The sequence below is a fragment of the Lepidochelys kempii genome, chromosome 13 (assembly GCF_965140265.1).
Source record: "Lepidochelys kempii isolate rLepKem1 chromosome 13, rLepKem1.hap2, whole genome shotgun sequence".
Lineage (NCBI taxonomy): Eukaryota > Metazoa > Chordata > Testudines > Cheloniidae > Lepidochelys > Lepidochelys kempii.
The window spans coordinates 19395453-19423293 of NC_133268.1; the positions used below are offsets into that span (position 1 = coordinate 19395453).

The following is a 27841-nucleotide window of genomic DNA, read 5'->3' on the forward strand; positions in this document are numbered from 1 at the left end:
CTCGATAAGTTTATGGAGGAGATGGTATGATGGGATAACATGGTTTTGGTAATTCAATATACATGGTAAATAGGCCCAATGGCCTGTGATGGGTTTTTAGATGGGGTAAGATCCAAGTTACCCGGGAAAGAATTTTCTGTAGTATCTGGCTGATGAATCTTGCCCATATGCTCAGGGTTTAGCTGATCGCCATATTTGGGGTCGGGAAGGAATTTTCCTCCAGGGCAGATTGGAAGGCCCTGGAGGTTTTTCGCCTTCCTCTGTAGCATGGGGCACGGGTCACTTGCTGGAGGATTCTCTGCTCCTTGAGGTCTTCAAACTACAATTTGAGGACTTCAATAGCACAGATATAGGTGTGAGGTCTTTTTTAGGAGTGGTGGGTGAAATTCTGTGGCCTGCATTGTGCAGGAGGTCAGACTAGATGATCATAATGGTCCCTTCTGACCTAAATATCTATGAATCTATGAATCTATGAATCTATACTCTGACATCAGTATGAATTGCTGCTACATTCTCAGGGTCTCTCTGCTCTGCTGAGCCCTGCCAGTACAACCACATGCACTAAAATTCCCTCTAGCTCTGTCCATATGGAGCGGAGACAGACTTTTTAGGAACTGAATAGGGCGCTCCTAGTCTAGGGAATATCAGACTCTCCAGATGCAAACTTCATAGGCTGAAACTGGCCAAATCCCTTCTGAAAGTCAGAGACAAAGTAGATGATGATGGAATTATTTTTTACTAGCCCTTACCCCCTATGCAAGCTTCACAGGGACAGTCCTACAGTCAGGAAGCCTGGTGAGTGCCACATATGCAAATTCCTAGCTAGCCAAGTCTGAACTAACTAGCCTGGGACTCCCTGTGTTTTCTCTCATAGCTCACTAGGGAAAAATTAGATTTCCCCAGACAGTGCTAGGGAAATCCCAGACTGGGGCTCTGCCCTCCTCCTGCCTACAACACTTCCTAGCAACATCCCTGAACTTAATTCTGACATTTTGTAGACCGCAAGGCACATGAATCCAAGACTGACACTATGCCAACGCACATGGTATATGTTCTTAGATTAGGATAGACAGATCGACCTCCACAACACCTGATAAAGATATTGGTTCTGTAGTCACTGCCATTGAGCAATTTGCTGATACCTTTTGTGAGATGGGTTGGTAGTCTGCAGTGCAATTCCTGGTTTGTTGGTCCCCCTCAGGAGAGAGGCCAAGGACTGAATGGGGCATGGAGATTGAACTCCCCACTCTCCATAGAAGCAGACTCTCGTGTTCAGTTTTGCGCCTGTCCTTTGGCTAAAGGGTTCCCGTCTGCAGAGCTAGCAGTTTCTCCCTTTTCATTGGCACTAAAATCCATTTGAATCAAACAAGAGAGAAAGAAATTATGGAGGGATGTGTTTTTGTAAAACGTTCCCATCTTGTTTCTGCTTCTGACACATGCTGTTGCTTCTGAGAAGCAGCCCGGTCCATGCCCTGTCAGCCATCTCTCTAGATAAAGTCATCCTCTGCCAGCATGTTTTGATTAAACCTGCTTTGGGGGCACTTGTACTGGGAGTTATACCCAGTTAATCATTGCATTCTTTATCAGTTGATGATTGATTTAGAAAAGTTCATGACTTCGGTGTTTGAAACATTTAGTTGACTCAATGTATGCAGTTTATGGTCATAATATATTTTAAAGCTTTTATGACAGAAGAGGCCATTAGCCCAGGGTGCTGGGGGAACCAATTGTGATAAATAATAACGTTATTCTGCCTTTGAGTTCCGGGTTCAGCTTAAAGGGGAACTAATGATTTGCAGTGACGTGCGTTATCTTGGAAGTTAGCCAGATGGCGCTACAGCATCCATGTCTGTGTTGTTAATGTGACTGTTTGGATTATAAACCTCTCCTGCTATGGAGTTACTGGTGATTCTTGTGCCCTAACATTACATAGATGACATCTTTCTTCAATGAGAGAATCAGAAATATTAGGGGCAGGAATATGAGGTCATCCAGTGTATTTGCCTGTGTGGATGAGTGCCTGGGGCGTTGCCTATTTTTGACCAACTCCAGAAACCAGGATTATCCCAGAATCTCACTTTTGAGACTTTTTTTTTTAATGTCCAGCTTGATATTTCCTTTTGCTCTAGTTCTGTTGATCTATTCCTCCACCTACACAGTTCTGCTCCCTCCTTGATACTGATACCCTTGAAATATCTCTGAACAGTTCTCAGTTCCCATCAGACCCTTTCTTGCTCTTTTCTGGATCCTTTACAATTTCCCCATCCCTGTTTTTTGTATTGGGATGCCCCAAACTGCACATGAAATCTTCAGGTGTTTTTGGTGTCAACCTAATACAAAGAGGCTTTGAACAGCAAATAGCACAATGTTATTTCTGCTGGGAATGGTTGGAGAAGATGGATGCGGTGTCAAGAGATGAAATATTGTTCAGTATCATGGTGCTAGTGTAACGTAGGCTCGCTCAGTGTGGGGCTCTGTTCCCCTCTAGAGGTGGCTGGGCCACCGCCAGAGTTTGACGAGCCTGCTACCATCTTGGATAATAGAAAGAGCAGTACAGAACGCCGTACACATCTTATCTTATGTCTTATAGACACAGGCTACCACAGCATATAAAACCTCCCAGTCCTCTCCTCCTTACACTGGCTTCCCACAGAATACCACATCAAGTTTCAGGTCTTGGTGCCTATCTTCAAGGCGCTCCATGGCCTGGGCCCAGTATATCTGAAAGATTGTCTAAAACGGTGGGATGGACACCCATGGTCAACAACTTTGCTCCTCTGGCACAATGGAACTTTCTTCAGAAAGTGGAAAATTCGTCTATGTGGGAGACAGAACTTCTCAGAGCTGGTCCCAGACTGTGGAATGAACTCCCACAGGAACTAATGACCATCCCACACCTCTCTACCTTCCATTCCAAGCGCAAGGCACATTTCTTTGACCTTGCCTTCTCTCACATAAACAAGTAGCAACGTGAAAACAAACACGTGGCAGATGTTACCCACTACTGGGAGGCCTTCAATGGACTAGAGCTGTGTCTTTTAGCTCAGGCAGAGAAGTTCATACTTATGACCCAGAAGTCACAGGTTTGATCCACATTGCCAACAACCACCAGGGTATGGCATTACACTACCAGGATAAATTATAGTACAAGGCAGAAACTGTAGTTTAAGAAAGATGTTTGTGGTTGTGTCCCCATGGAGTCATGTGGTGGAATGTGTCAGATCGATCTGTCCTTCTGAGTGGCCCCACCCCTGCAGTACCTGAGTACCCCACGCAGTTTAAATGAAGTCTTACAGATGGGTAACTGAGGCACAGAGAGATGAAGTGACTTTCCCATAGTTACACCGGGAAGCCATGCAGTGCCAGGAATTGAACCTAGCTCTCCTGAATCCCTGTCCAGAACTCCCACCACCACCACCATAAGACAAACCTTACTCTCGCATGAGCAAAAAGGCTCTTCCAGCTCTTCATTCATTACAGCTCCTTATTGGCTCAGACAGAGAGAGGCTAATGTTTAGTTCAACTGGGCGAGCTGCTACTGCGGCCGCTGCCTATGAATCATGGAGGTCTCATTTTTTAGTCTCAGTGTGTGAACATGTAGGATGCATCCAGAGCATTTCTGGGCCCCAGATGAGGGACTCCACTAATTGATTAACTCCATTTGACAGGTCTAGAGTGAACAGCCCAATGCCCAGAAGAAGTCTGCCATGCTATCCTGTGCAGGACATCCATCAGGAAGGCTTTTGTTTCAGGAAGATGCTTTTTGTCCTTTGGGAAATCTCCTATCTAAGCAGTGACTTTATCTCCTCTTTCCTTATCTATGCTAGGACTGAGATTCTCAGCAGGACATAGTGGTCAGTGGATCCCCTACTTTCCTACACAGCCCCAGCTCCTAATCCATTTGGGCTTCGGAGCAGTGTACCATCTCTTATGGTCCCTTGCAATTAGCCCCATTTGTCCATTTCCCAGTCCTAGCAGTGGATGATGCAAATGGTACAAACAGTGAATCAGGGCCCTTTCCAGCAGGCAGGTCGTTCCAAGGAATTGTTTTGCAAAAAAAAAAAAAAATTGCTTTGTAACCTTTGTTGATTTTGGCAATTCTCCTCCTCTGACAACAGCGATTCTGGGTATCGCTCCACTGGCTGGAATTATCCAGGAGCTTTTTCATGTGTGTATAATGAACATGAAGTAGAAGCAAATGAAACCTAAATGAACTGCAAATGGCCTGCAGGGACTAGTGGCAAGGCGCTCGCTGTGTCTGCTGAGCTGTATGCTGAGCAGGGATCCCTGCATTGCAGAGCTGCAGGGATTCCCTGAGTCAGAATGGGTGGCATTTATCTCCCACAGGCTCCAGACTTGCATCACTTCATTCTGGCCCTTTTGTTCTCCTCGAATTTTCTTTTCCACTAAATGGTCATTTTGAAACTGAAAATCTGCCAAAATGTATACACTGTATTTTGAACATTTCCCTTTGAAACCACCTTTCCCCTCAAGATTGGCTCTTGCTTTGCTCCAGAATAGGCTAATTTTCACTGGAATCAAGTTTGTAATGAACTATTCACAAATCTGTGGTGCATTTGGGGGCAAAAATAGGTCCATTTGCAATATTAAAATAAAACAAGAAATGGAGTCTGCAGTTTTTAGCTAAGCTGGCGGGGCGCTGTATAAAAGTAACTACATGGAACTTTTCAGTTCTCTTCCCAGGTGTGCCAGTGACTCACTGCATGATCTTGACTGAGTCATTTCAGCCCAGATATTCAAAGCGGCACACATGGAATTGTGTGCACCAACACATATAACTGACCATTTGCACATGCAGTTACCATGGCTATAGTGCAGACTCAGTGACTGTGCATACAGATTAGATGTGCAATTGCACTGGCATATCTGTGAGTGCAGTTGTATGCAATTCTGAAAACCTGGGCCTTAGCTCTCTGGGTTAACTGTCTTATTAAAAAATGCAAACCAACCAACCAAACAAAAAAATGGCAGTAACAATAATTACTTCCTGGGGGTGTTTAGAGGCTTTGTCAGCATTAATAAAGCCCTTTGAGATCCTGGGATGAAAGGTGCTGTGTGGGCTAATCTTACCATGGGATATGTTTAAACGGTCTGAGTGTCTAAGTGTTGACAGTTCTCTTTCCCTATCCCTTTTGCATGGCAGCTGTTTATTATCGTTCCTTTAATTAGCTCAGGCTCTCTGAGAATGTCCTTTGCAGCTTCCAGTTCAAATACGTGGATGGAGATTTAGTGGAATCTTTTCCCTACTCCCAAGCATGCCTTATTCCACATGTTCCAAGTGCTTTGGAATACTCGATACCCTAAACCATTCCCAGTGGATCCTTGGCAGCAGAGCACATTTTATGGACAAGTGACTGATTTTTCCTGGGCTTGGACATTTTCAGAGAACTCCTCTTGTCTGCAGTGGTGAACTAGCCTGAGGTTAATTTAAGCACCTTGCAGTGTGTTTAGTTTGTTGTGCTCTGATCAAGCCCCAATTCCTGTTAGCAGGCAACATGTTACAAAATGCGCAAGTAATGGCATATCTGTCACAGTGTGTGGGCCCCCCTGGGGCCCAGCAACCAGTCTGACTTGGCTGCCTTAACGTGCCATATGCCAGCCCCAGGCGATGCAGGCATGGCATCATCATCTCCTGTAAACACCAGCCCCCAGAAACAACTGGCCCAGGTGCCAAGACCAGATCTACAGATAATTCCTAGGAATTTAAATACTAGGTCTACCCTAGGAGCCTGAGTCTGTTGTGCTTCTTACTCGTCACTTTCACCACTTCACAGACTATGTAGCTTTCGGATTATGCCTTAGGGGTCAGTTCATCCCCCTCGCGATGCCATATATATGTCCTAGTGAGAGTTATATGTGCAGATCAAGGGGAAAATAGACCCCTAATTAATTCTGCTGAACCTTACAGCTCCCTGGAGGCTTCTCCCACCTGTCAAGAATATTTCCAGGAAGTGTTACTAGGCCAGAGCTTCAGCTGCTGTATGTCAGCTGATCGACACCAGCTCTTTACCTGATGCTTGTTTCAATTGGCTAGAGAACCATAGCTCTCTGCGCCCCAGACTGACTCCAGTCAAATTCCTCAGAGCTGCTTATTAACACACTGAAAACTCTGCTCTGTAATTGTTTATGGGACAAATTCCGGCAAAAGGCAAATGGGATTTGACAATGTGGCCAAAATATCCCTGTTTACAAAAAGTATGACAAAATACAAGCCCTTGGCTTTATCTTTCCCATTTGGAAACAGCCACAGAGCAAATATACTCAGGGCACAGAAGGGGGGGAAATTGATATTGACTTTAGAAAAACTGTTCTTTAAAAAAATAATCTCTCTAGATGCCCAGATGCAGTGCTGGACCCCAAAGTCTTGCATAAGGGTTTAAAGCCTGCCTGCTAGCTTGCAGGGTTTGTGTGTGAGCAAGTCATGCAGTAAACTATTCTCTGTTAATTTTTTAATGCAAAATAAACAGGCCAAGAAATGATTAGCATGCAAGCAAGTTCAGCCGAATTGGGGAAATGAGAGAGTGAGGAGGCTAGCTGGAGTTATCAGTTAACCACATGAAGTGCTTCTGCTTCCAAGAGCTAATTCTGCCTGTTGCTTTCTGTACCCTTTTAAATTGCCTTTTTTAAAATTAAAGTAATGACCTAAAATGGCTAGTATAAGCACAATGGGAACTCTTGTTTTCTCCTCTCTTTTTCTGTTTATAATGGCTGTGCACAGGAATTGCAGGTGGTAAGGGTCCTACCTGGGTTATTACAGATGATCAGCATCTTCTTCCCCATTCCCAACTTCGAAAGGAAGCTGTTAGATTAAGACGAAAATGTGGAAATCCACTTCGTATGTGCGTGACCGTTCTGGTGAGAGTTTCAGTATGATCCCAGCAGATCCAGCGAGTGAACAGAAGAGACTGCGAGGCAGGGAAAAAGCATAACTAGGTAGTTGCTTGGAATGGAGTTTGGTCAGTGGTCGGAGATCTATATTCTCAGATAGACAGGACTTTGTCCACAAACTGGAATTTGAAATTTCAAAGGGAGAAAAGCAGAAGAGACCTTTCCGGGTGTGGAGATGACTATGCTGATGTCATTTCCCCAGGACTTTTGTTCTTTAGCTTGTAACTCAGGCGGTTTGCGCTTCTCCCTCAGCTTATTTGGTGAATGAGAGACTGAAAGATCAGACAGAGAGAGAGAGAGATGTTTGTTGATGAAACACACGTCCCAGCTGTGAAGCCGGGAATCCAGTACAAAACTTTTCCAAAATTTGGGGTGGGTTCAGACCTAGTATTTTGGGTTTGAACCCAGCTCTGGTTTACATACACTCATGGCAAAGCCACTTTGGTCACAGTGGAGGCCTGGAGAATGTAGGCCGAAATGTTTAGAAATGGCCTCTACATTTGCACCAGCTGTGAATTATTCCTGCGAATTGTAGCAACTGGACATCTAGCTCTAGGCCTGAAGGTGTAATGCAGGATCTTAGATATCCAGTTATTGCCATTTGGGCTTGAAATTTGTTGTGGGTACAACATTGTGCATGAAAAACTAGAGGCTAGGGGGAGGCCCAGCTGAAAAACAGATCTTGAAGGTGAAGCCTGGATGGTTACTGTAAACTTGTATGTGTTTGAGATTCCATGCTCCAGGTACTACTCACTCCAAACCATGTGGCTGCAGCCCTACCTGCTGCTTTGGCAAAAGTTCACCAGGGACCTTAAGGATGTTTATTCTAGGTCTTTCTGATCCAGGGTCTGCTTTAGGGACAACAATGCAACTGACCACTTGAGGACACACTTTTCTGAGGGCTCCCTGGTCCTATTCTGATTTTCATGGCTCACCCATCTCCCTCTCCAGTTGTGGGACTGGGGATGCAAACACTCACTACTCATCATGCCATCTCCCACTCCTTCCAGCAGCCCAGAGCCGTAACTCTTGCCTTAGTCCTTTTCTGATGCCTCTTCAGCTAGCTCTCCTGCAGCAGCGCAAAACTTCACTTTTTCTGGTCTGCTAATCTGACTCTGCATGGAAACCTTGCAAGTGAACAGGGGGCCTTGGGATGGCCATTGGGGTCTGTAGGGAGTGCAGGACAGAGCATCTGTCTTTGGTTCTGGGGGAATCAAAGCTCACCTTTGGAATCCTATTTTCAACAGATTATGGAGCCTCAATGCAGTGCTTCTGAGGCAATACTCCTCACAAAATTATTCTGCCATATCATTTTCTGCTTCCAATGGCTTCTGCTTACTACAGGCCTCAGGCTTCCTGGATGTGAGGAAGGCCATCTCCATGCTGAATGGAAGGAGAGGCCTGAAGAATTGCTTCCCCTGCTTCCTTCGCTGTCACAGATAGCACTTACTGGATAATAAAATGCCTTGAGTGTCTATCAGCTAATACCTTCAATCAGCCAATGGTCTCAAGGACTTTACAAACATTAATTGCTTCAGCCTTTGTCTGTTTTACAGATGATAAATCAAAGCACAGAGGCGAAGTGACTTGCTCAAAGTCACAGAGTAAGCCAGCAGAACGGGAATCCTAATGCCCAGTCTGCTGCTCTCACCACTAGGAACACTGCTTCTCATGCCTCCCATCTTGCTGTGGCTTCTGAATCATGACAGATTGTGTTTTAAGAAGTCACTGGGGTTTTCCTTTCTCCCTAAAGAACAACAATGATTTTTCAATCCACTTTCAATAACTCCATTGACAGGACAAGGTATGGAAGTGCTGCCAAAGGTCACGTCCCTAAATATCTGCACATAGAAAGGGGTCCCACTTTAGTCATAGGGCAGTGGGGGTTATGCGGCCAGGGTCATGTTCTCTGCTGGTATAGCTCCATCGAATTCAATGGGTTGCCACTTCCACTGACTGTGAAGTTAGTTGTGCATCCCTTTCCCTTCTTCCAAATTTATTCTTCCTTGCTATTTAGAAGGGGGTTGTTACATTTATTTGTAATAGAATTAACAATGTAAAATTATCAGTATATGCCTGTTATAGATTTTGGGCTCAGCCACACCACACATATAAGCAGGCCAAGAGACCCAGTTACAGTCAGCAGCGTGGACAGGCACCATCTATGTTGGAATCTTGTCGTGTTCACAGTATAAACTGTAACTGGATCAGCAGAGAGGCATGTTATAACTTCAGTGGCTCTGTGCAGGTAGTACTGACAGACCCTGTGTCTCTCTGACTGCGTCTCTCTCTGTCTCTATGCACACAGGAGTGGTGGATGATGACATCTTTCCCATGCCTGTTTATTAATTGCCCTGTATCCTGCTCATTTAATGAGGCGCGTATTTTATTTGCTGGGAATCCCCTTTCCTCTTAGTGAAATTGCCAAGCCTGTCAGTCTGTATATGGGCCAGGATTAGTCTCATATCAGCCTTGTATGAGGAAAAACACAGGAGAATTTACTGCTCTCTGATAAAACTGAACGATTGCCCCATATGCCGGGTACTCTGGTTCCTGGAATTCTAACAGTTTCCTATTACAGCTGTCTCATGTAGTATGAAGTCCTGGGAAGGCAGGTGGGGAGAAAGATTGGTGGGGTGGTAGGAGGAAGTTTCCCAAACCAACTGGATTCTGTCTGGGGCTCTGCTCGGCGCATGTGGAGCTGCCATCCACCGGGACTCTCATCGCCAGGACAGAACATGGAGAGACCCATCGTCCAGCCCAGATTCCACCCTTAAACCCTCCATAGCTTCTGCCTTCTTTCCTCCAGCTGCTGCTACTTGCTGAAACTGGGCCAAATTCTCCTCTCAGCTGCACTGGTGTCAATGAGCCTGATCTTGGACCCACTGAAGTCGATGAGAATATTTCCTGTGACTTCAAAGGCCATTTTGTCAGCCCCAGTGTGGGTTTACTCCTCTGAAGTCAGTGGATTTGCTCTGGATTGTTACTAGTGAAATCAGAATTTGTCCCTCCCTCTGACTGTACTAAAAGGGAAACATCTGCTAAGTGGGGCAGAAAAATTCAAATCAGCCTAAAAAGGAAGAGAAGATTTGTCCATTAAATAATGTTTTAAGGGGTCCCCTCTCAGGCCACCCATTCGCCGGTCCTGGTCTATGTGCTTAGCCCAGGATGGGTCGGTGTGTCATTCAAAGATGCCATCATGCAGGGACCAATTTACCACTGATTCATCAAGGGAGTCTCTCCTAAACTCTCAATAGAGAAGTTGTCAGTCTCTCAGGGAGAGGGGAATCCTCTCATACTAGACTGGAGCTTGGGTAACTTGACTAATGAGTAGGATGGTCTATTGTTGATGGGAGCAAAATCAAGCATTGCCAGTCGGGTACCCCATCCCTGCTTTGGTGTGACCATCCTCAAGGATGCAGGAAGTGTGTAGTCTCCTTGTCCCAGTCAGTCTTTGACCTCTCTGCTGAGATAAGGGTTTTGTGATATGGGAGTTAGGTATCTTTGAAGATCTGGGCCTTGTACACGAGGAACTGAACTGAAAACACCAGTAATGGTGAATTGCAGTCACCATCAACCTAGAGGTGAAAGGCTCCTATGTCCTGTTGACAGTTCCCAGCCTCCTGTGCCATCTAATTTTCCTCAAGCTCCCCCGTTCCCGTTTCGCATACATCTCTTCGTTTTCTATTCCTAGCATTCTGAACCCTCCCTGCCATATGTCCTCCAGACCTAATGGGAGCGAGCAAGTATTTCAGTCTTATTTAGTCAGCAGCCTAGCTGAACAAAGACTTGTTTTGCTGAACTAAGCAAAATGGGCCATGCTTTTATGATATTTTACTAGACACTATGGCAAATCCTGCACATATTTGACTTAGTGTCTGAACCATTTATCTAATCAAAGGGATCACTCTGGCCAAGCCTGGATTGGGACTGAGGTCCCAGGAATGAGGCTGTTAAGGGGCTGTATTCTACCACCCTCACCTCACACACATTGTTTCAAACAAATGAATTCCTGGCTCAGAATCCTCCTTGCTGAAGGGGAAGTGATATATCAGCCATGTGAGTTCAGAGTGGGGGTCCTTTGTATCTTTAATGATCCTTCTGCAACCACATCAGGGAAAAACACTAGACATCAATCCCAAGAAAGGAATGTGGGGCTTTCCCATACCTCCAGCAACCAAGCTGAAGCAAGGTACCCTATGGAGCATACTGCAGTAGCCTCAGGGTATGGATGGTGTCTGTGCCTTCAGATATAGACTGTCAGTGTCTTGGGGCACAGACTTTGCAAAACAGCATGCGGAGGACATCACCATGATTTTCCGTTCATGTGTCGAATGTCACAGCCCAGTGGCATGTACCATTTCGGAATCCGAGGGCCCCGGATTTCAGTGTTGAGCTGTCATAGGGAAGCCATTCCTATCAGTCAAGTCTTTTTGACTCAACGTGGCCCAGCCTGTCCTGTGTGCCTGTGAAGAGTGATTAAAACTAGTTCAGGGCCATTAACTCGCAGTGTGTAGATTAAATCGCCCTGCATTGATTGAGAAATAAACTGGGATGTTTTGATTACACAGAGAGCTGACACTAATCGTTAATTACTGGCCCTTCTATGCAATTTCAGCTGATGCTGTTAAGTGATAAATTGATTTTCACTTGTTGATCTTGTGTTGTTGTGCAATGGAAATTACAGTGGATTGTACAAAACCTTCCCAATGCAAACCACTGCCACACACTGGATAAACTGGCATCCCATAAAACCCCCAGATGAAGCCAGGAGCTCAGAAAAAGAGCACCTCTGTTTTCTGACATTTGTAACATACATTCTTACTGTCCTGTATTATTCGAAGGTCTGATCCAAAGCCCATGGAAGTTAATAGAAAATCTCCCATTGATTTCAATGGGCTTTGGATCAGGACTTAACTCTACCGCATGTGTTGCGTGCTATAGTATATAAGAAAGACACCCTGCAGAATAAAGTTCTGTTGGATTGTAAAATGCCTGGTGGAATTTTTAAAATACAAACACACAGGGCAGATTTTTCAGACTGGCCCTTGAAAATCAATTACAGGAAAATGAGCTGCTCTTCCGGGGTGAGATTTTTCAAAAATGTTAGACACACAAAAAAAATGTCAGTGCAATTTTATGTCTAATCCACCGTGCGCTCAAAATGCACACAGAGTCACACTCGTGCTCACATTTGACACGTACCTTTGCATGCCAGGCTCTTCTGAAAATCTGTCCCTGAAAGTTGTTGGGAATGGCTGTGGAGTGAGAAGTGTTTATAGTGAGCTCTGGCCCTGTAAAACTCAGTTTATAGGGAAGTAAAATGAAAGTCCCCCATTGTTACCATGTGTAAATGGCAATTCCGGTTAAAGTGACCTTCTGTGAAAGGAAAGCGAGAGAGAGAAAAGGGTGTGTGGGACGAGAGAGAGAGAAAGCCGGAGAATATTGAAGGGGAGGGAACAGGGCAAGAACTTCTTTCTCCAGGAAGGGTTTTTCCAAGTTCTTACACTTCAGCTAAAATTAAGACCCATGATAACAATTAAGCATCAAGATCAATAGCCCAACAAATGTACTTCACTCATGGAGAATGCTCCTCTTTCTAAGTGCTGCTACCCCGGCATGTGCCCAGAAGCTGAAATCAGCAAAGTGCATGTAGATTCAATAATAAACAGTCAACAAAATCACTGCTGCCCCACCAAAAAAAAAAAAAAACCAACCAGCCAGCTTAGCGTTCACCAGTGGGTGAGATGATTAAAGATTAACCCCCCCGCCTCTTGCCTCCACCCCTCTGGGGAGTATAGGCCTTGAAGCTCAGCAAATCCTTTCAGAGAAATATTTGAAATAAAAGACAACAGATAGGGGACGCAGTGAAGGCAGCGGGAGGCTGAAGGGCCAATAACCTCCAACGAGGGAATTGCTGCAATCTGGCCCGTGTTTGCTGATGATAATGCGTCTCTCCAAAGCCCTGATAGACATGGAGATGGCAGATTATAGCGCAGCTTTGGACCCAGCTTACACCACTCTGGAGTTTGAGAACATGCAGGTGCTGGCCATGGGCAACGGTAAGTCTGCCTCCGGGTTTGCTTTCGCCAGTCAAAGGTGGGATCGGTGGTAGAGCCAGCCAGTGCCTTCGGGAGCACAGGTCATCTGGCAACAGGCATGTAGCTGGTGCAGAGGGCACGGGGGAGCTGAAGCACCAAGTCAGAGGGGGACTTTTCCTGCTCCTGTAAAGAAGTATTTCTGTTTAACTAACACGCCACGTGAACTGACCGAATGACATTAACTCAGATACCAAGGCAATGGGTGTAGTACAAGAACCTGAATAGAACAGAATTTTCCTGCTCAACATCTGGCCCCGGCAGACACAGCAGAGGGACTGCGAGCCCGAGCTGACAGCGACTGTCTCTCACAAGTCCCTAACCCAAAGGAAAGGAGACTGCAGAGTGAAGTGTGTTATTATTCTTTACCTCCCTGCTAGGCAGGGCTTCTGAGTAAGGAGCTTGCCATGGCTTGACAGAGGTACTGTGAAGCCCAAAGTTGGGATAGTGAACCTGGACAGAGAGCAGCCCCTCTAGCAGTGAAGTAGAATGAAAGCCCCAGAAGGTTTCAAAGTGCATCGCACCATACAGATTGTAATACCTCTACACAGAGACAAGCTGCTCATGTGCACAGGTGGTATGACATTTCTCTTTACAACAGCCTGACCGCAGCTAGCTTGAACCCCGTTGCATGGCATAATTGGTATGAATTGAAACATGTGGGCTCTGAGGAGCAGGTTCAGTCCTTTAACTGGAAATAGTATCAGCGTATCTTATAGTGGTGATAAAGGGGCACTTTCACCCACACACCCTGGAGAGAATCACAGTTCTATCAGGATTTGCAACATTGTCCCACTGATTATATTTTGGGACTTGTGAGGATTTCTTTTTATTAGACACTCAGAGACACAGTCAATGAAAATTCCTCTCTCAGTCCCCCCCAAGTCCTCTCTAAATACTGGGTTAATCGCTAAGCTAAGTATGCTGCAGAAAGCAACTAACTCGCTCTCAGGGCTACCAGAATGACGTCCCGCTCCCTGGTCAGCTCCCTGAACACGAGCCTGCTCTGAAGACACAAACAGCTTTTACTTACCGAATCCTGTCACTGCTCTCGTCTCACTGTGGCTGCAAGAGAGAACTTCTCCTGCCATAAACCATCTATACAGAGTTGGGCTCCCCCTGTATATTGTTCCTCTGCTCAGTACTCCATGGGGTCAGCATCTCCAGAGCATGGGAATCCAGAGGGAGCAGACCTGAGCGGTGGGTATAATCTGCCTGAAGTGGGGCATGAACTGTAACTCCCATTAACTGCATCAAGGCTGTTCAGTGCATCAAGCCCCAGCAGGCAGAGCTCCCCTCTCCAGTGCTGTCTCATGCAGCTTGGCTAAGAATGCTGTCAGAAAATCTGACAGCTAGAGGTGGGAAAGACTTATTAAATCTCCAGCCTCTGCCAAGGGGCTAGTTAGGGGCAGAATGGGTGAGAGAGAGAACATAATGAGTTATGCTATGGGAACTAATTCCACAGCCCTGAAACATCCCTCATCTGCTGTAACTCCTCCAGCCCTTGCTTTGGGTCTTGGTCCCACATTTGCACCTTGGCAGGCTGAGCGATTTGCCTTGGAGAGTTCAGGGGATACAAGGTGGCGGGATGCACAGAGAGGCAGCTGCCTTCACACTCCATCACCTTGAATTGCATGGAACCAGTTGACTTGCAGAGATGCCAGTATTTATTCTTACAGCTGGGCCTAAGCTTTACTACTAAGCTTAGGCCCCCCATGTGGCCCTTGTACCATCTATCTAATGTATTGAACCTTCTCATCTGTGGGGAGTCATCACAACCTCTAAGGCCTAGAAAGCCTGTTGAAGCTTTGTAGGGCCAGAGCAGACACTATCTGTACCGAGTTTGCTTAAATACATTTTAGTGGAAATGGCTGACAAATTCTACAGGGATAGCCCTGATTTTATAAGCTGTAGCAAAGGTGATCACCATGCCACAGACCCTGTGGGGAGAGGAAGAGGGTATCAGCTTCATTTCCTACAACTTTTCTCTTCCAAGAAGTTTGTGTGTTCAGGCCGAGTGGGAAAAATGCCCTAGAAACAGTCTGCTAGTAACCCAGCCAATTCATCTGAACAGCTTCCCTCTTCTTGATATGTGATACTTCGGGGTCTTTGAGCTATAATGGAGAAGATTTTAGTAAAAGTCTACATCAGTGGCTTTCAACCTTTCCAGACTACTGTACCCCTTTCAGGAGTCTGAGTTATGTTGTGTACCCCCAAATTTCACCTCATTTAAAAACTACTTGCTTATGAAATCAGACATAAAAATACAAAATACAGCACACTATTACTGAAAAATTGCTGACTTTCTCATTTTTACCATATAATTATTAAATAAATCACCTGGAATATAAATACTGTACTTACATTTCAGTGTATAGTTTATAGAGCAGTATAAATAAGTCATTGTATGAAATTTTAGTTTGCACTGACTTCACTAGTGCTGACTTCACTAGCCTGCTGTAAAACTAGGCAAATATCTAGATGAGTTGATGTACTCTTGGCAGACCTCTGTGGACCCCCAGGAGTACCTGTACCCCTGGTTGAGAACCACTGGTCTACATCTTTAGAAAGGATGGGGACATGAGGGTTAACTCCACATTCTGACAAAATTCCCACTCAGGCAACCACAACTGGGTCTCTGTGAAGTGCTGCTGTGTACTGTTAAACAGACATTATGTTCTATTCCAGAGGTGGCTGCATTTCAATGGTGGATGCAGTTCATACCTCCTTTTATAGTTTTGATGCTTCTAGTTTTGGAAAATGCTTTGGGATTGGTCAGGATAAAAATTGCTACATAAGTGTTAGATTACTTTCAGTTTGATTAGTTCCCTGGCTTTAAAAGGGAATTACCTTTTCATCTTGTTTTTCCTAACTTCGGACTAATTCCCATTAAACAGGCATTGTTGGGACAGCCAGGGATAGAGGACAGTCATTTAAGTTTCTGACACTATACAAATAATAATAGTTTGAAAATTATCCATTAGCAAATAATTCTGTTTCCGTTTCCAGCCAATAAGAATAGGAGACCGGTAGACTGTAAGCTTTTTGGGGTAGAGACTGTCTTTTTGTTATGTTTCAGAGTAGCAGCTGTGTTAGTCTGTATTCGCAAAAAGAAAAGGAGTACTTGTGGCACCTTAGAGACTAACAAATTTATTTGAGCATAAGCTTTCGTGAGCTACAGCTCACTTCATCGGATGCATTCAGTGGAAAATACAGTGGGGAGATTTATGTACATAGAGAACATGAAACAATGGGTGTTACCATACACACTGTAACCAGAGTGATCACTTAAGGTGAGCTATTACTAGCAGGAGAGCGGGTGGGGGGGCTTTTTTAAAGTGACAATCAAGGTGGGCCATTTCTAGCAGTTGACAAGAATGTCTGAGGCACAGTGTGTGTGTGCGGGGGGGTAAACATGGGGAGATAGTTTTACTTTGTGTAATGACCCATCCACTCCCGGTCTCTATTCAAGCCTAAGTTAATTGCATCCAGTTTGCAAATTAATTCCAATTCAGCAGTCTCTCGTTGGAGTCTGTTTTTGAAGTTTTTTTTTTTGAAGAATTGCCACTTTTAGGTCTGTAATCCAGTGACCAGAGAGATTGAAGTGTTCTCCAACTTCAAAAACAGACTCCAACCAGAGACTGCTGAATTGGAATTAATTTGCAAACTGGATACAATTAACTTAGGTTTGAATAGAGACTGGGAGTGGATGGGTCATTACACAAAGTAAAACTATTCCACCCCCCCGACCCCTCCGCCCGTTCCTCAGACTTTCTTGTCAACTGCTGGAAATGGCCCACCTTGATTATCACTACAAAAGGTTGTGTGTCCGTCCCCCCCTCCTCCCCCCCGCTCTCCTGCTGGTAATAGCTCACCTTAAGTGATCACTCTGGTTACAGTGTGTATGGTAACACCCATTGTTTCATGTTCTCTATGTACATAAATCTCCGCACTGTATTTTCCACTGAATGCATCCGATGAAGTGAGCTGTAGCTCACGAAAGCTTATGCTCAAATAAATTTTAGTCTCTAAGGTGCCACAAGTCCTCCTTTTCTTTTTGTTATGTGTGGGTACAGGCCCAGCACAAAGGGGCCCTGATCCCTGATTGGGGTCTTTGGGGATTACTGTCATTCATGTAATAAATAATGAGGTGATTGTGTGCAGCACTTTCTGATGTTTTTCTTCTCTGTTGCCATGTCTTTGTTTTATGTCATATGTGTTTGGAGGAAATTGACATATACTAATTTTTCTGACATGATTTTCTCTCTGACTGTCTGAGACCCTGTGAACTGTCACACCAAGAGGAGGCATGTTTATAGGGCGCAGCCTTGCTGCAAAGCATCATATAGGCTACTAGCCGAAAGCTAACGAGACGGGACTCACTCGCTCAGGGGGAAAGTGCCAGATGGGGCAGCACAACTGTGAAAGCGACCCCTAAAATCCAGAGTACCAATGAGAGGGAACAAACCTCAGAAGGGTAGAATGCATGGGGACAGGTAGATATGAGCTCAGAGAAGGAGCAAGTTCATGGATGATATCGAAAATCCAGAGGGTGATCTGGAATTAGAATCAGAGATGGAAGCCTGTAAAGGGGACAAAGGTTGCAGGGAAGGACAAGAAGGGAGTGTAAAAAATAACCCTCCTTAGCCCACCACAGGAGAGATCATACCAGCTCCAAATTTCACATGGCAGTGCAGGCTGATACTACAGCCCCCCGCATATACCTTGATCCAGGGGGCAGGGGACATTGCATGCTCCGTATGATCACCTTTCCCTACTCGAGATGAGGGAGGCTGCAATTTATTATGTTCCGTGTAAATTCAGTATGGTCCTCTCATTCCTGGCAAGATGCAAAGACAGCCTGCTGGACTGGACAACATTTCAGCCTCAGCTGCTGCTGCTGCAGGGGATGGATCGAGCAGACCCAAAGCCTAGGGCTTGTCTGCATGGGAGATTTGCCCAATTATCAGTATAATTATTAGTGATATAACTAAACCACTCTGGTTATACCAGTATAACTCCCCCATTCAAACACTTTTATTCTGAAATAGACTTCCGCTGAGTTTGAGTGACATAAGGCAAACCAGAAAAAGGCCCTCTGGTAGCAGAATAAAGGTGGCCATCTGGGAAGTAGAACTCCAGTGCTTTAAATTCACACCCCAGCTTATACCAGTATATAACTTCCCCACACAGACAAGCCCTTACTCAGAGGTAAGCAAGGAGATGTTTTGCTGGGAGTTTTGGTACCATATATCTCTATGCAGTGGGGCAGGGGAACAGTTTCCTCGGCTGTAGCAGTCCAGTTCTCTAGCCTCCCAGGAGCCTGGTTAAACAAACAGGCAAACAAAAGAAACTTCCCACAAGCAGGGCTTTAGACAAAGGGCTCACGAGGCTCCTTCAGCCTGGCCTCTAAATGAACTCTGCAGCAACAAAGCCTTGCCAGCAGCATTGTCGTACCCTTCTCTCCGCCCCAGGGTTTTGGCTCCTGCTGCCAGCCCCAGCCCTTCCGTGCACAGCCCTCTTATCATGTACTGGTGAAAGGCCTAATTTGCCCAGCCTTGCTTCCCCATGGATCTCTGCACTAAGGCAGCTGTGGCCTGTCCTGAGAGAGTCTTAACCCTCTTCCTGCCAGAGCCTGTGGGAGGTCTATACATCCCTTCACAACAGGAAAGGAAATCATGGGTAGACCTCGATGGTGGGTAGTATAATGGATTTCTTCCTCTCAGAGCAGACAGATTCTTTGTGGGGATTAGGGCAGAGAGTCATTCACAGTGTAAGCCCAAGGAAGCCAGTGGAGTTACCCCAAGGATGGGTTTGACCCCCCCAAGTCCCATGAGATCCAGTGTCTGCAGTGTGCAAGGCAGAGGTTCATTCAAACCTTTTTTAGGATTCCAGTTCAATTTTAGTTTACGCTCCCTGAGTTTTTGCTTTGAGTTTCACACCTGGGTAGGGAACAGAGACTGCATCACCATGGATGGTTGATGATGGCCTTCTAGAGCCGCGATAGAAATTCCAGCAGTCTCCATTAGTATCCTTCGGGTAGCTTTCTAGGGTTTTCTCATGGTCTCTCCTAATTCCTACTGGCCTCTATCAGTGTCAGCTGCAGGACAGTGATGGTACCAGCAGAAATCAGAAGACCAGCAGACTCATTTCTCTGTTTCTATGGCCATCTGGAATCAGTAAATAATTTTAATCTGGAATTTCCATTGGGAAAGGCGAAGGTGTCTGTGCAGCACGGCTGTACTGCCCCCAACCCCACCCCCAGCTCTGTCCTGCGGCGTGACTGTATGGACCACAGACAAGAGATGCAGTCACGCAGACAGCTGCATAGCAGGGATGGGGCGGGGATGGGGGCAGTACGGCCACATGGGAGGAGCTGTCAGCGCTGGCTTCTGGGAGCGGTGGCCCCACATTCTGCACCTTTCGCTGCTGAGGTTCCCGGGAGAGCCCTGCAGTTCCATGGATACCGATTTATATCCGCAGATAACAGATCTGATGATTATCCACGCAGGGCTCTAGTTGTGGAATCTCCTTCACTGGAAGTTTTTGTGAACAGGTTAGTCAGGGCTGGTCTAGAGAATACTGAGTCCTGCCTCAATGCAAGGGACTGGACTAGATGACCTATCAAGGTCCCTTCCAGTCCGACATTTCTATGATATCATCTCCCCCGGGGGCTTTGCATAAACATTGACTGGGAAGGATGGGAGCCAACCAAACCTTAAGGCTGATGGCATCGAATGCTGCTAACTCTGTAACTATGACTGACGCTTTCATGTGCCATGTACACATGGACACAGTGCTCCAGTTCATGTCTTATCAGTGCTGAACAGAGTGGAAGAATTACTTCTTTTGTCTTGCTTACAACACTCTTGCTAATACATCCTAGAATGATGTTTGATTTTTTTGCAACAGTGTTACATTGTTGACACATATTTAGTATCCATTATAATGTATGGATCTGGGGCATTATAATGTTGACACATATAGTGTCCATTATAATGCCCCAGATCCTTTTCTGCAATACCTTTTCCTACGCAGTCGTTTCCTATTTTGTATGTGTGCAATTGATTGTTCCTTCCTAAGTGGAGTACTTTGCATTTGTCCTTATCGTATTTCATTCTGTTTATTTCAGACAATTTCCCCAATTTGTCAAGATCATTTTGAATTTCAATCCTGTCCTCCAAAGCACTTGCAAACCCTCCCAGCTTGGTATCATCTGCAAACTTTTTAAGTGTACTCTCTATATTACCATCCAAACCATTTAGGATGATATTGAATAGAACCAGATCCAGGACAGTTCCCAGCAGAACCCCACTCAATATGCCGTTCCAGCTTGTCTATGAACCAGTGATAGATACTCTGAGTATGGTTTTCCAACCAGTTAAGCACTGACTTTATAGTAGGTTTGTCTAGGTTATATCTTCCTAGTTTGTTTATGAGAAGGTCAAGTAAGATAGTATCGAAAGTCGAGATATATCACATCTACTGCTTCCCCCCTGTGCACAGGGCTTGTTACCCTGTCAAAGAAGGATATCAGGTTGGTTTGACAAACCCATGTTGACTGTTACTTATCACCTTATTATCTTCTAGGTGCTTACAAATTGATTGTTTGATTATTTGCTCCGTTATCTTTCTGGGTACAGAAGCTAAGGTGACTGGTCTGTAATTCCCTGGGTTGTCCTTATTCCCAGATGGTGGCTTGGAGTGTAATGTTCTCAGAGACTCGAGGATGCCCAGATCTATGTCTCCCAAGTTCTACGGTCTCACCCCTCTCTTTCTGGGCTGGATTGCACAACCCTTGCTCAGATGGGGGGAGCACTGACTCACACAAGTCAATGGGGCTCATCATGTGGGAAAGGGCTCCCTCACCTCAGTAAGGACAGCCCAATCTGTATCTGACTGTGCTAGGGATCGTCATGAAAATGAACTGTCTGCGGCCTATCCTGACAACCCAGGTGTGGTGCCTGTTGACAGGAAGAAGCATTTAGAGCAGTGGGCTCAGGCTGCATTTGAGGGAGTTTGTCCACACTTTCCACCAAGATGGCTGATGCCCTCAGAGACCTTTTGGATTAATTGCTGCTCCTGGATTGCCGGTTGGAAACAGTGACCCATAAGGTATTTTTCCATCAGCAGTTGGCCAAAAGACTGTCATGCAAACCTCACAATAACTATCCCTGTGTTGGTCACCACACTCCTCTAATACATTCTACTTAGGGCTAGTCTGGGCTCTTTGAAGGCTACAACTAGTGCAGAATGCAGCTGCTTCCCTATTAAATTGGGTGGCCTACACTGAGCACGTGACACCTATGCTCCAAGCACTGCCCTGACTAGCTGTCTGCTTCCAGGGGCATTCAAGGCATTGTGCTCAGCACCGCAAAACAGAAACTGAAATGTGAAAATCCCCAATGAATAACAGCTCTGTGCAGTGCTAGCTGTGAGCCGTGCTGCCACAAAGTTTGAGGCTGTGTCTGGATTCCAGACTGTTCGGATGCTAATCACCCGGTGTGTGTAGAGTGACTCTCACCAGAGGGTCTCGATACACTTTGCAAACATGAAGTATTTACTATCCCCCTTAAACTGAGCCATTGGGTGGCCTGATTTTAAGGGGTACTGAGCACCCAACCCCCTAACTGAAGTCCACGGGAGCTGTAAGTGTCCTGCTCCTCAGAAACTCAGGCTACTTATTTGGGTGCCTAACTTTAGGAATCCAAGCTGGAACATTTTGACACCGGGGCCAGATTTTCCAAGGCGCCAAGCACCCCCAGCTAGGTACATCCATAGCAAGATATTGAAGTACATGCATGTGTGTGCGTGCATAGGTACTGGAACTAGGGGTGCTGCTGCATCCCCTGGCTGGAAGAGGTTTCCATCATATACAGGGTTTACAGTTTGGTTCAATGGCTCTCAGCACCCACACGATACAAATTGTTCCAGCATCCCTGCGTGTGTGTACGTGCATGCAACAGGGTCCCCCTGGTTACCTCCTGCCTCCTTGGGTAAAGAGCGGCTTCTCTGACTCTTCATTGTCTCCTCTTTGTTCTTCCCGATGTAGACACGTCTCCATCAGACGCGACAAACCTCAACGCCGCCAATAGCATTGGGGTGAGCGCGCTGTGCTCCATCTGCGGGGACCGTGCCACGGGGAAGCACTATGGGGCCTCCAGCTGTGATGGCTGCAAAGGCTTCTTCAGGAGGAGCGTCAGGAAGAACCACATGTACTCTTGCAGGTATGAACTGAGGGCACCAGGGCATCGTGCTGTGCGAGGCTCCAGCTGCAGCAGGGCGTGTGCCATAGACAAAAGGGGGAACGAGTCTACCAGGAACTGCACTGAGAATCCCCCAGAATTTGGGGTCACTATTCCCTGTTGTCTCCCTTTACCCCAAATCTCACAGTACTGGCCTGTCCCTCCAGCTGAGGAGGGCTGGACACATCTCCCAGCAGAGCTCCTCACCAGCCTCAAACCAGGGGTCACTTGAGAATAATAGGGAATGACGGCAAAGCAAGATAGGATGGTTCCTACTGCCGGGGGCTGAGCACCTTGCCTCCACCAAACTCCTAGTCTGAGGGGCAGGCGTGGTGCTGAACTCCCATCCCTCCGTGCGGGGCAGTGCAACAGGCCATTGGGATATTACTCCTGCATCGATCCCAGCAGTCTGGTCTGGGGTAAAATTTCTAAAAGTACTGAAATAATTTTAGAAGCCTAAAGCCTATTTTCAAAAGTGACTTAGGCACTTGGGGAGTCCAGATTTTTAAAGGGACGTCAGCTGAGCAGAGCTACGCTTAAACTCTCAGCAGCCCTCTTCCTGGTGGAATTTTCAGCCTGGAGTGAGGTAGCTCCATGCCGCCTAGGCTCCCTATGGAGTGCGTGGGGATAGTTGAGCAGCTAAGAAAGCAGAAGTTGGCCTGCTGAGCAGGGAGCTGCCTAACCAAGCCAGAAATGAAATGCTGGAGAGAGGAGTAGGACTTAGGGGCCTAAGTGGCTGAGCTGGTGCACCTGGCTGATGGGCCAGAGATAAACACCTCCTTCCGCCTGGGAATCCCAGCTGTGAACCCTCTCCTGGAGTTATGCACCTAAGCCTAGATAGCCCATGGCCTAGCAGCCAGAACCACCTCGCTCTGGCTCCTGTTCACGTTCAATACCTCACTCACTCTCGCCCAGCGTATATCTGTGACCCTGGCTGTCTCGTGAGCAGGTGCTGAGCTTCCCTCACCATCTGCAGCCAGCCCTCCTGCTTTAGGGGGTAGCAGACATCAGGTCTTAGGCATGCTCAGAGCATGTCTATGGGATGGGGCACCGAGTTTGAGAATCCTGCTTTGGGGCCTCTGGGGTTTCCGTTTGAGCTGGGGCTCTGAGCAGCTTGTTAGCGGTGGGGCAGCAGCAGCACTAGGCTACCTTGAAAATGCCGACAGGGAGAAACATAGACACCATGGGGGTTTAGGCACCACCTGACCGGCAGCTTTGAAAATGTCAGCGGTGCCCCCATGGCGACTGGAAGCACCTAAATCCTTTTACAAATCTGGCCGTTGGGTGCCTAAGTTTCACTGAAAGACAGTGAGGCCTCAAAGTCCCTTTTGAAAATGGTACCCTAGACCGCGGGGAAGCTGGCTGGGGAATGTGCATGGCGGTGTGAATGCAGTACCTGAGGACCAGAGAGGAACCCCAGATGTGTGACAGAGATGTAATCTGAAGTGTAGCTTGGAGCCTAGGGCTAAGCTTTTCAAAACTGGGTGCCTAATGTTAGACTCCTGCATCCATACTTAGACGCCTGAATAAGTGGCCTGATTTTCCAAAGGGATGAGCATCCAGCAGCTGTGACTGACTCCAGTGGTCACAGTGACTCTCTCAGTAATTTGGAAAACAAGGCCACTTATTTGGGTGCCTAAACATGGACTTAGAAGGCTACTGCTAGGCACCTATCCTGGAAAATATTGGCTATGGGCTTTAATAGACACAACGAAACCTGCACTCTCAAAAGCTAAACAATTGACATGGCGGGGGCCCTTTGTCCCTACACGCCATATTCACAGGTTTAGTAACCTGACGTGATCAGCCAGCTGAAAACTATATAGCGAGCATGAGACGTGACAATAAAATCTGTACTGCAAACGGCTGTTGACATTGTGCTACACACTAGAGCCATAAACAAGGGAGTGTCATGGATTTGGATATAGCAGTGGGGAAGGAAGAAGTTGCTTTGGTTCTGATCAGTAAATTTTGGGGGTTATACTGGGAGATGATGTCAAGTATCAGGGGGTAGCCGTGTTAGTCTTTAAGGTGCCACTGGACTCGTTGTTTTTGTGGATACAGACTAACAGATTTCTTTGGGCATAAGCTTTTGTGGGTAAAACACCACTTCTTCAGATGCATGGAGTGAAAATTACAGATGCAGGCATTATATATTGACACACAAAGAGAAGGGATTTACCTCACAAGTGGAGAACCAGTGCTGACAGGGCCACTTCGATCAGGGTGGATGTAGTCCACTCCCAATAATTGATGAGGAGGTGTCAATTCCAGGAGAGGCAAAGCTGCTTCAGTATATAATGCCTGCATCTGTAATTTTCACTCCAGGCATCTGAAGAAGTGGATTTTTACCCACAAAAGCTTATGCCCAAATAAGTCTGTTAGTCTTTAAGGTGCCACCGGACTCCTTGTTGTTTTACTGGGAGATGGGTCTGTTCAGGCTTTAGTGCAGTGTTGTGTGGTGACAAAGAGCGGGAACCTGGGGGTCAGGATGCCTGGATTCTAAGCCCAGCTCTGGGAGGGACTGTGGTGTAGTGCAGTGATTCTCAACATATTCCATACCAGAGCACCCATCCACCAGGATCTCTCTCCTATCTAGCTGTGTTCTGCTGGGGACCTCCCACTCATTTAGCAGTACAGGGGGGCAGGTTGGTTCTGACTCACCTGTGTGTGACCCTGCTGGAGGCTGTGACCCCCATCTTGATCAACCTTTGTCTAGTGGTTAGAGCAAAGGGCTAGAAGTCAGGACTCCTGGCTCGTATTCCCACCTCTGCCATTACCTTGCTCTGCAACCTTAGGCAGGTTTCTTGGCTCCCACAGAAATGAATGGGAGTTGTGTGACCGAATTCCTGAATTTCCCTGCACTGCCTTACCTGCGATAATTCTTCCTCCATTCCTGGGGGAACTGTAGGTTAATTGAGAGCCTCATAGTAAAGCAGCCCTGGAAAGGCCAAGTGTTCTTTCCTCAGGATCGGGGACTCTGCTCTGGTTTTGTATCTCAGACCACAAGGATCTCTCCTTAGGCTCTAGGCTGTTGCTGCTGCTCATCCCCCTTTCTCCTCCCCAGGTTTAACAGGCAGTGTGTTGTAGATAAGGACAAAAGAAACCAGTGTCGATACTGCAGGCTAAAGAAGTGCTTTCGAGCAGGGATGAAGAAAGAAGGTAGGTCACCGCATGCTCTGTCTGTTCTAATGCCAGCCACTGGTTGGGTTGACACCAATTACACAGCTGGTTTGGTTGCCTCTACCCTGCCAACCAGACACTTACATACACCTCCATACAACTTCACACAAATACATACCAGCCCAATTATGTACACTTCCAGAGATACGCCAAGATGCTACAGACTCCCACCTGCGCACCAACATCTACTTACACTCACAGACATACAAAATATTTACAGGCACTCCCTCCCCCTGACACACACACATACCTTGCACTTGCACACCCAGTGTAGCTGTATATACATGTATAGGACCAATATCGCTGAACCATTTAAAGCTTCATAATGTTGGCAAAAGCGCCAAGCTTCAGAGCCCCAGTTAGTTTGGATACCAAGAAGATCGTCACATAATTAAGACCCTCAGTGCATGAAGCACATCAGGTCTGTTCAGTGTGAAATGAGGTGTCTCTCACTTTATATTAATTATTTTTGAGGGGGTTGGGGTTGGCTGCAAGTTCTCTCCCCCTGGAGTATCTGATCATTCTGGAGTCCGGTGATTAGTCACTGGGAATTGAGTAGCCACCAGTGTGTCCCACAGGGCCCAGCAGACTTTTGGCCTTTCCTCATTTGGACTGTGCCCTAAACTAGAGGATAGGTTACCTAGTTGATTTCCAACTACTTAAGGCCTTCTCTGCAATGGAGAATTGTTTCAGTAGAACACTACAGAGCCTATACCAGCATAACCACCTAGTGTAGACACAGTGTACACCAACAGAAGGAGTTTTGTTGCTTGGGGGTGTGGTTTTTTCACACCCCTGACTGACAGTTATGCCAATATAAGTTTTAAGTTTAAACCAAACCTAAGGTGTGACTTGAAGTGAGCTGTAGCTCACGAAAGCTTATGCTCAAATAAATTGGCTAGTCTCTAAGGTGCCACAAGTACTCCTTTTCTTTTTGCGAATACAGACTAACACGGCTGTTACTCTGAAACCTGAAATAAATCAATATAGTTATACTACTCTAAATCCCTGTGTGGACACTCTTATTCCAGTGTAAAGGGGTCGTCTTTGGTTTAGCTTATGTCACTTGGGAATCTAAACCGAAAAAGGGTACGTCTGTAGTGGAATAAAAGTATCCACAAAGGGAGTTATACTTGTGTAGCTGTATAATCAGTAAAACTTTCCCGTGTAGACAAGACCTCAGTAGTGTTTTGTATCTGCTTCTTTCTGGGATGAGTCACTAGGGCTTGCTCTGTGGCATGGAACTTTTCTGCTGATGAGGGAACATTTTTGTGTTTCAAAACACTGGCCAACAATTTGTATGTCATGGCAAAGTTAGAAAATTCTTGATCCTCCTTCCCTGTATAAGGATTGGTGCAAAGGGCTATTTTCAATAAAGAGCATTTTTGAATGAATTGCCTGCTATATTTTTTTATCCTGAGGAAGTGCTCGTGGCTTTTATATAAGGAACAAATAACCAGGGACATTTTACACACACAAAGAAATGCCTTTTCACAAGTTTACCAAAAAGCAAAACTTTATTCATTTTTGCTCAAAATTTTCATTAGTATCCAGAGAATTATCCACAGTGTGGGGCATTCTGAGGGACCCAGCAAAAGGCCCATGTACCACTTAACTCGCACTTAATCCCAAGTGGTGCATAGACCTCATGCTGGCCTTCTGCACAGAGATCAGTGTTGCCCTATACACAAGCAATGGGAAAATGTCCACTTCAAAATGGTGCATTTCCACCTTCAAGAAAGACCCTCGTGGAAAGTGCCTATCATTCACCGTCAGTAAAATGTGTGAATGGTCATCAAAATATCCACTGTCAGGTGTGGCTACTCACCACGGCCTTAATTCGCTCCACACACTCCCTGCACAGCTATCTTTGGGACCTCTGCAGTGTTTCCTGCATCTGTAACACAGACACGATGGGCCGGTCAGTGGCGTAACATCAGAGATGAATTTGGTTCTGCAAATGCACAACTTAAAACCCAGAGTTCTCCTGATTCCAGCTTGTGTCCTCTCTGCCTTCAGCCCGTAGAATAAAGCGACCTTCCAGGATAACAGACTCTTCAAGCTCCTGCAGCCAAAACATGGGCCCTTTGAGAACACCCTAACCCTGCCTTCCATGAGGAACACTTCCTCAGCACTAATAGGGACTAGGCATTGCTAAGAGCTTGCCTTAAGTTTGTCTGAAGGACAGAGGAATCCTCTCTTTTCAGAGCCTACTCATCTTGTGCTCAAAGCTCTGCTTGTGTCTGTTAATATTCAATAGAAGTTACATTAGGTCCATGACCAGCTAATACTGAGCAAACATTTAGAAAACATCTTGGTGTGACTGAACCCAGGGCCCGGCTGCTGATAATGAGCAGCGTAACCTTGAGAGCTCCTATTTACAGCTGCTGACTGCAGGGCTTTTAT

At 46.1% G+C, this 27841-nt stretch overlaps 1 protein-coding gene across 2 annotated transcripts in view; it reads left to right on the forward strand.

Moving 5' to 3' along the window:
* Positions 1-27841, forward strand: part of HNF4A (hepatocyte nuclear factor 4 alpha) — a 67151-nt gene that overhangs the window by 21203 nt on the left and 18107 nt on the right. Inside the window, exons 1-3 of one of the 2 annotated variants that reach the window (XM_073309580.1) lie at positions 12726-12971; positions 22060-22234; positions 25320-25414. In XM_073309580.1, the coding sequence (XP_073165681.1) occupies positions 12851-12971; positions 22060-22234; positions 25320-25414 (391 nt within the window). In that variant the 5' untranslated portion in view covers positions 12726-12850. Of the gene's footprint in view, positions 1-12725; positions 12972-22059; positions 22235-25319; positions 25415-27841 lie in introns of those variants that run through there. The other variant, XM_073309581.1, reaches the window with a different exon arrangement.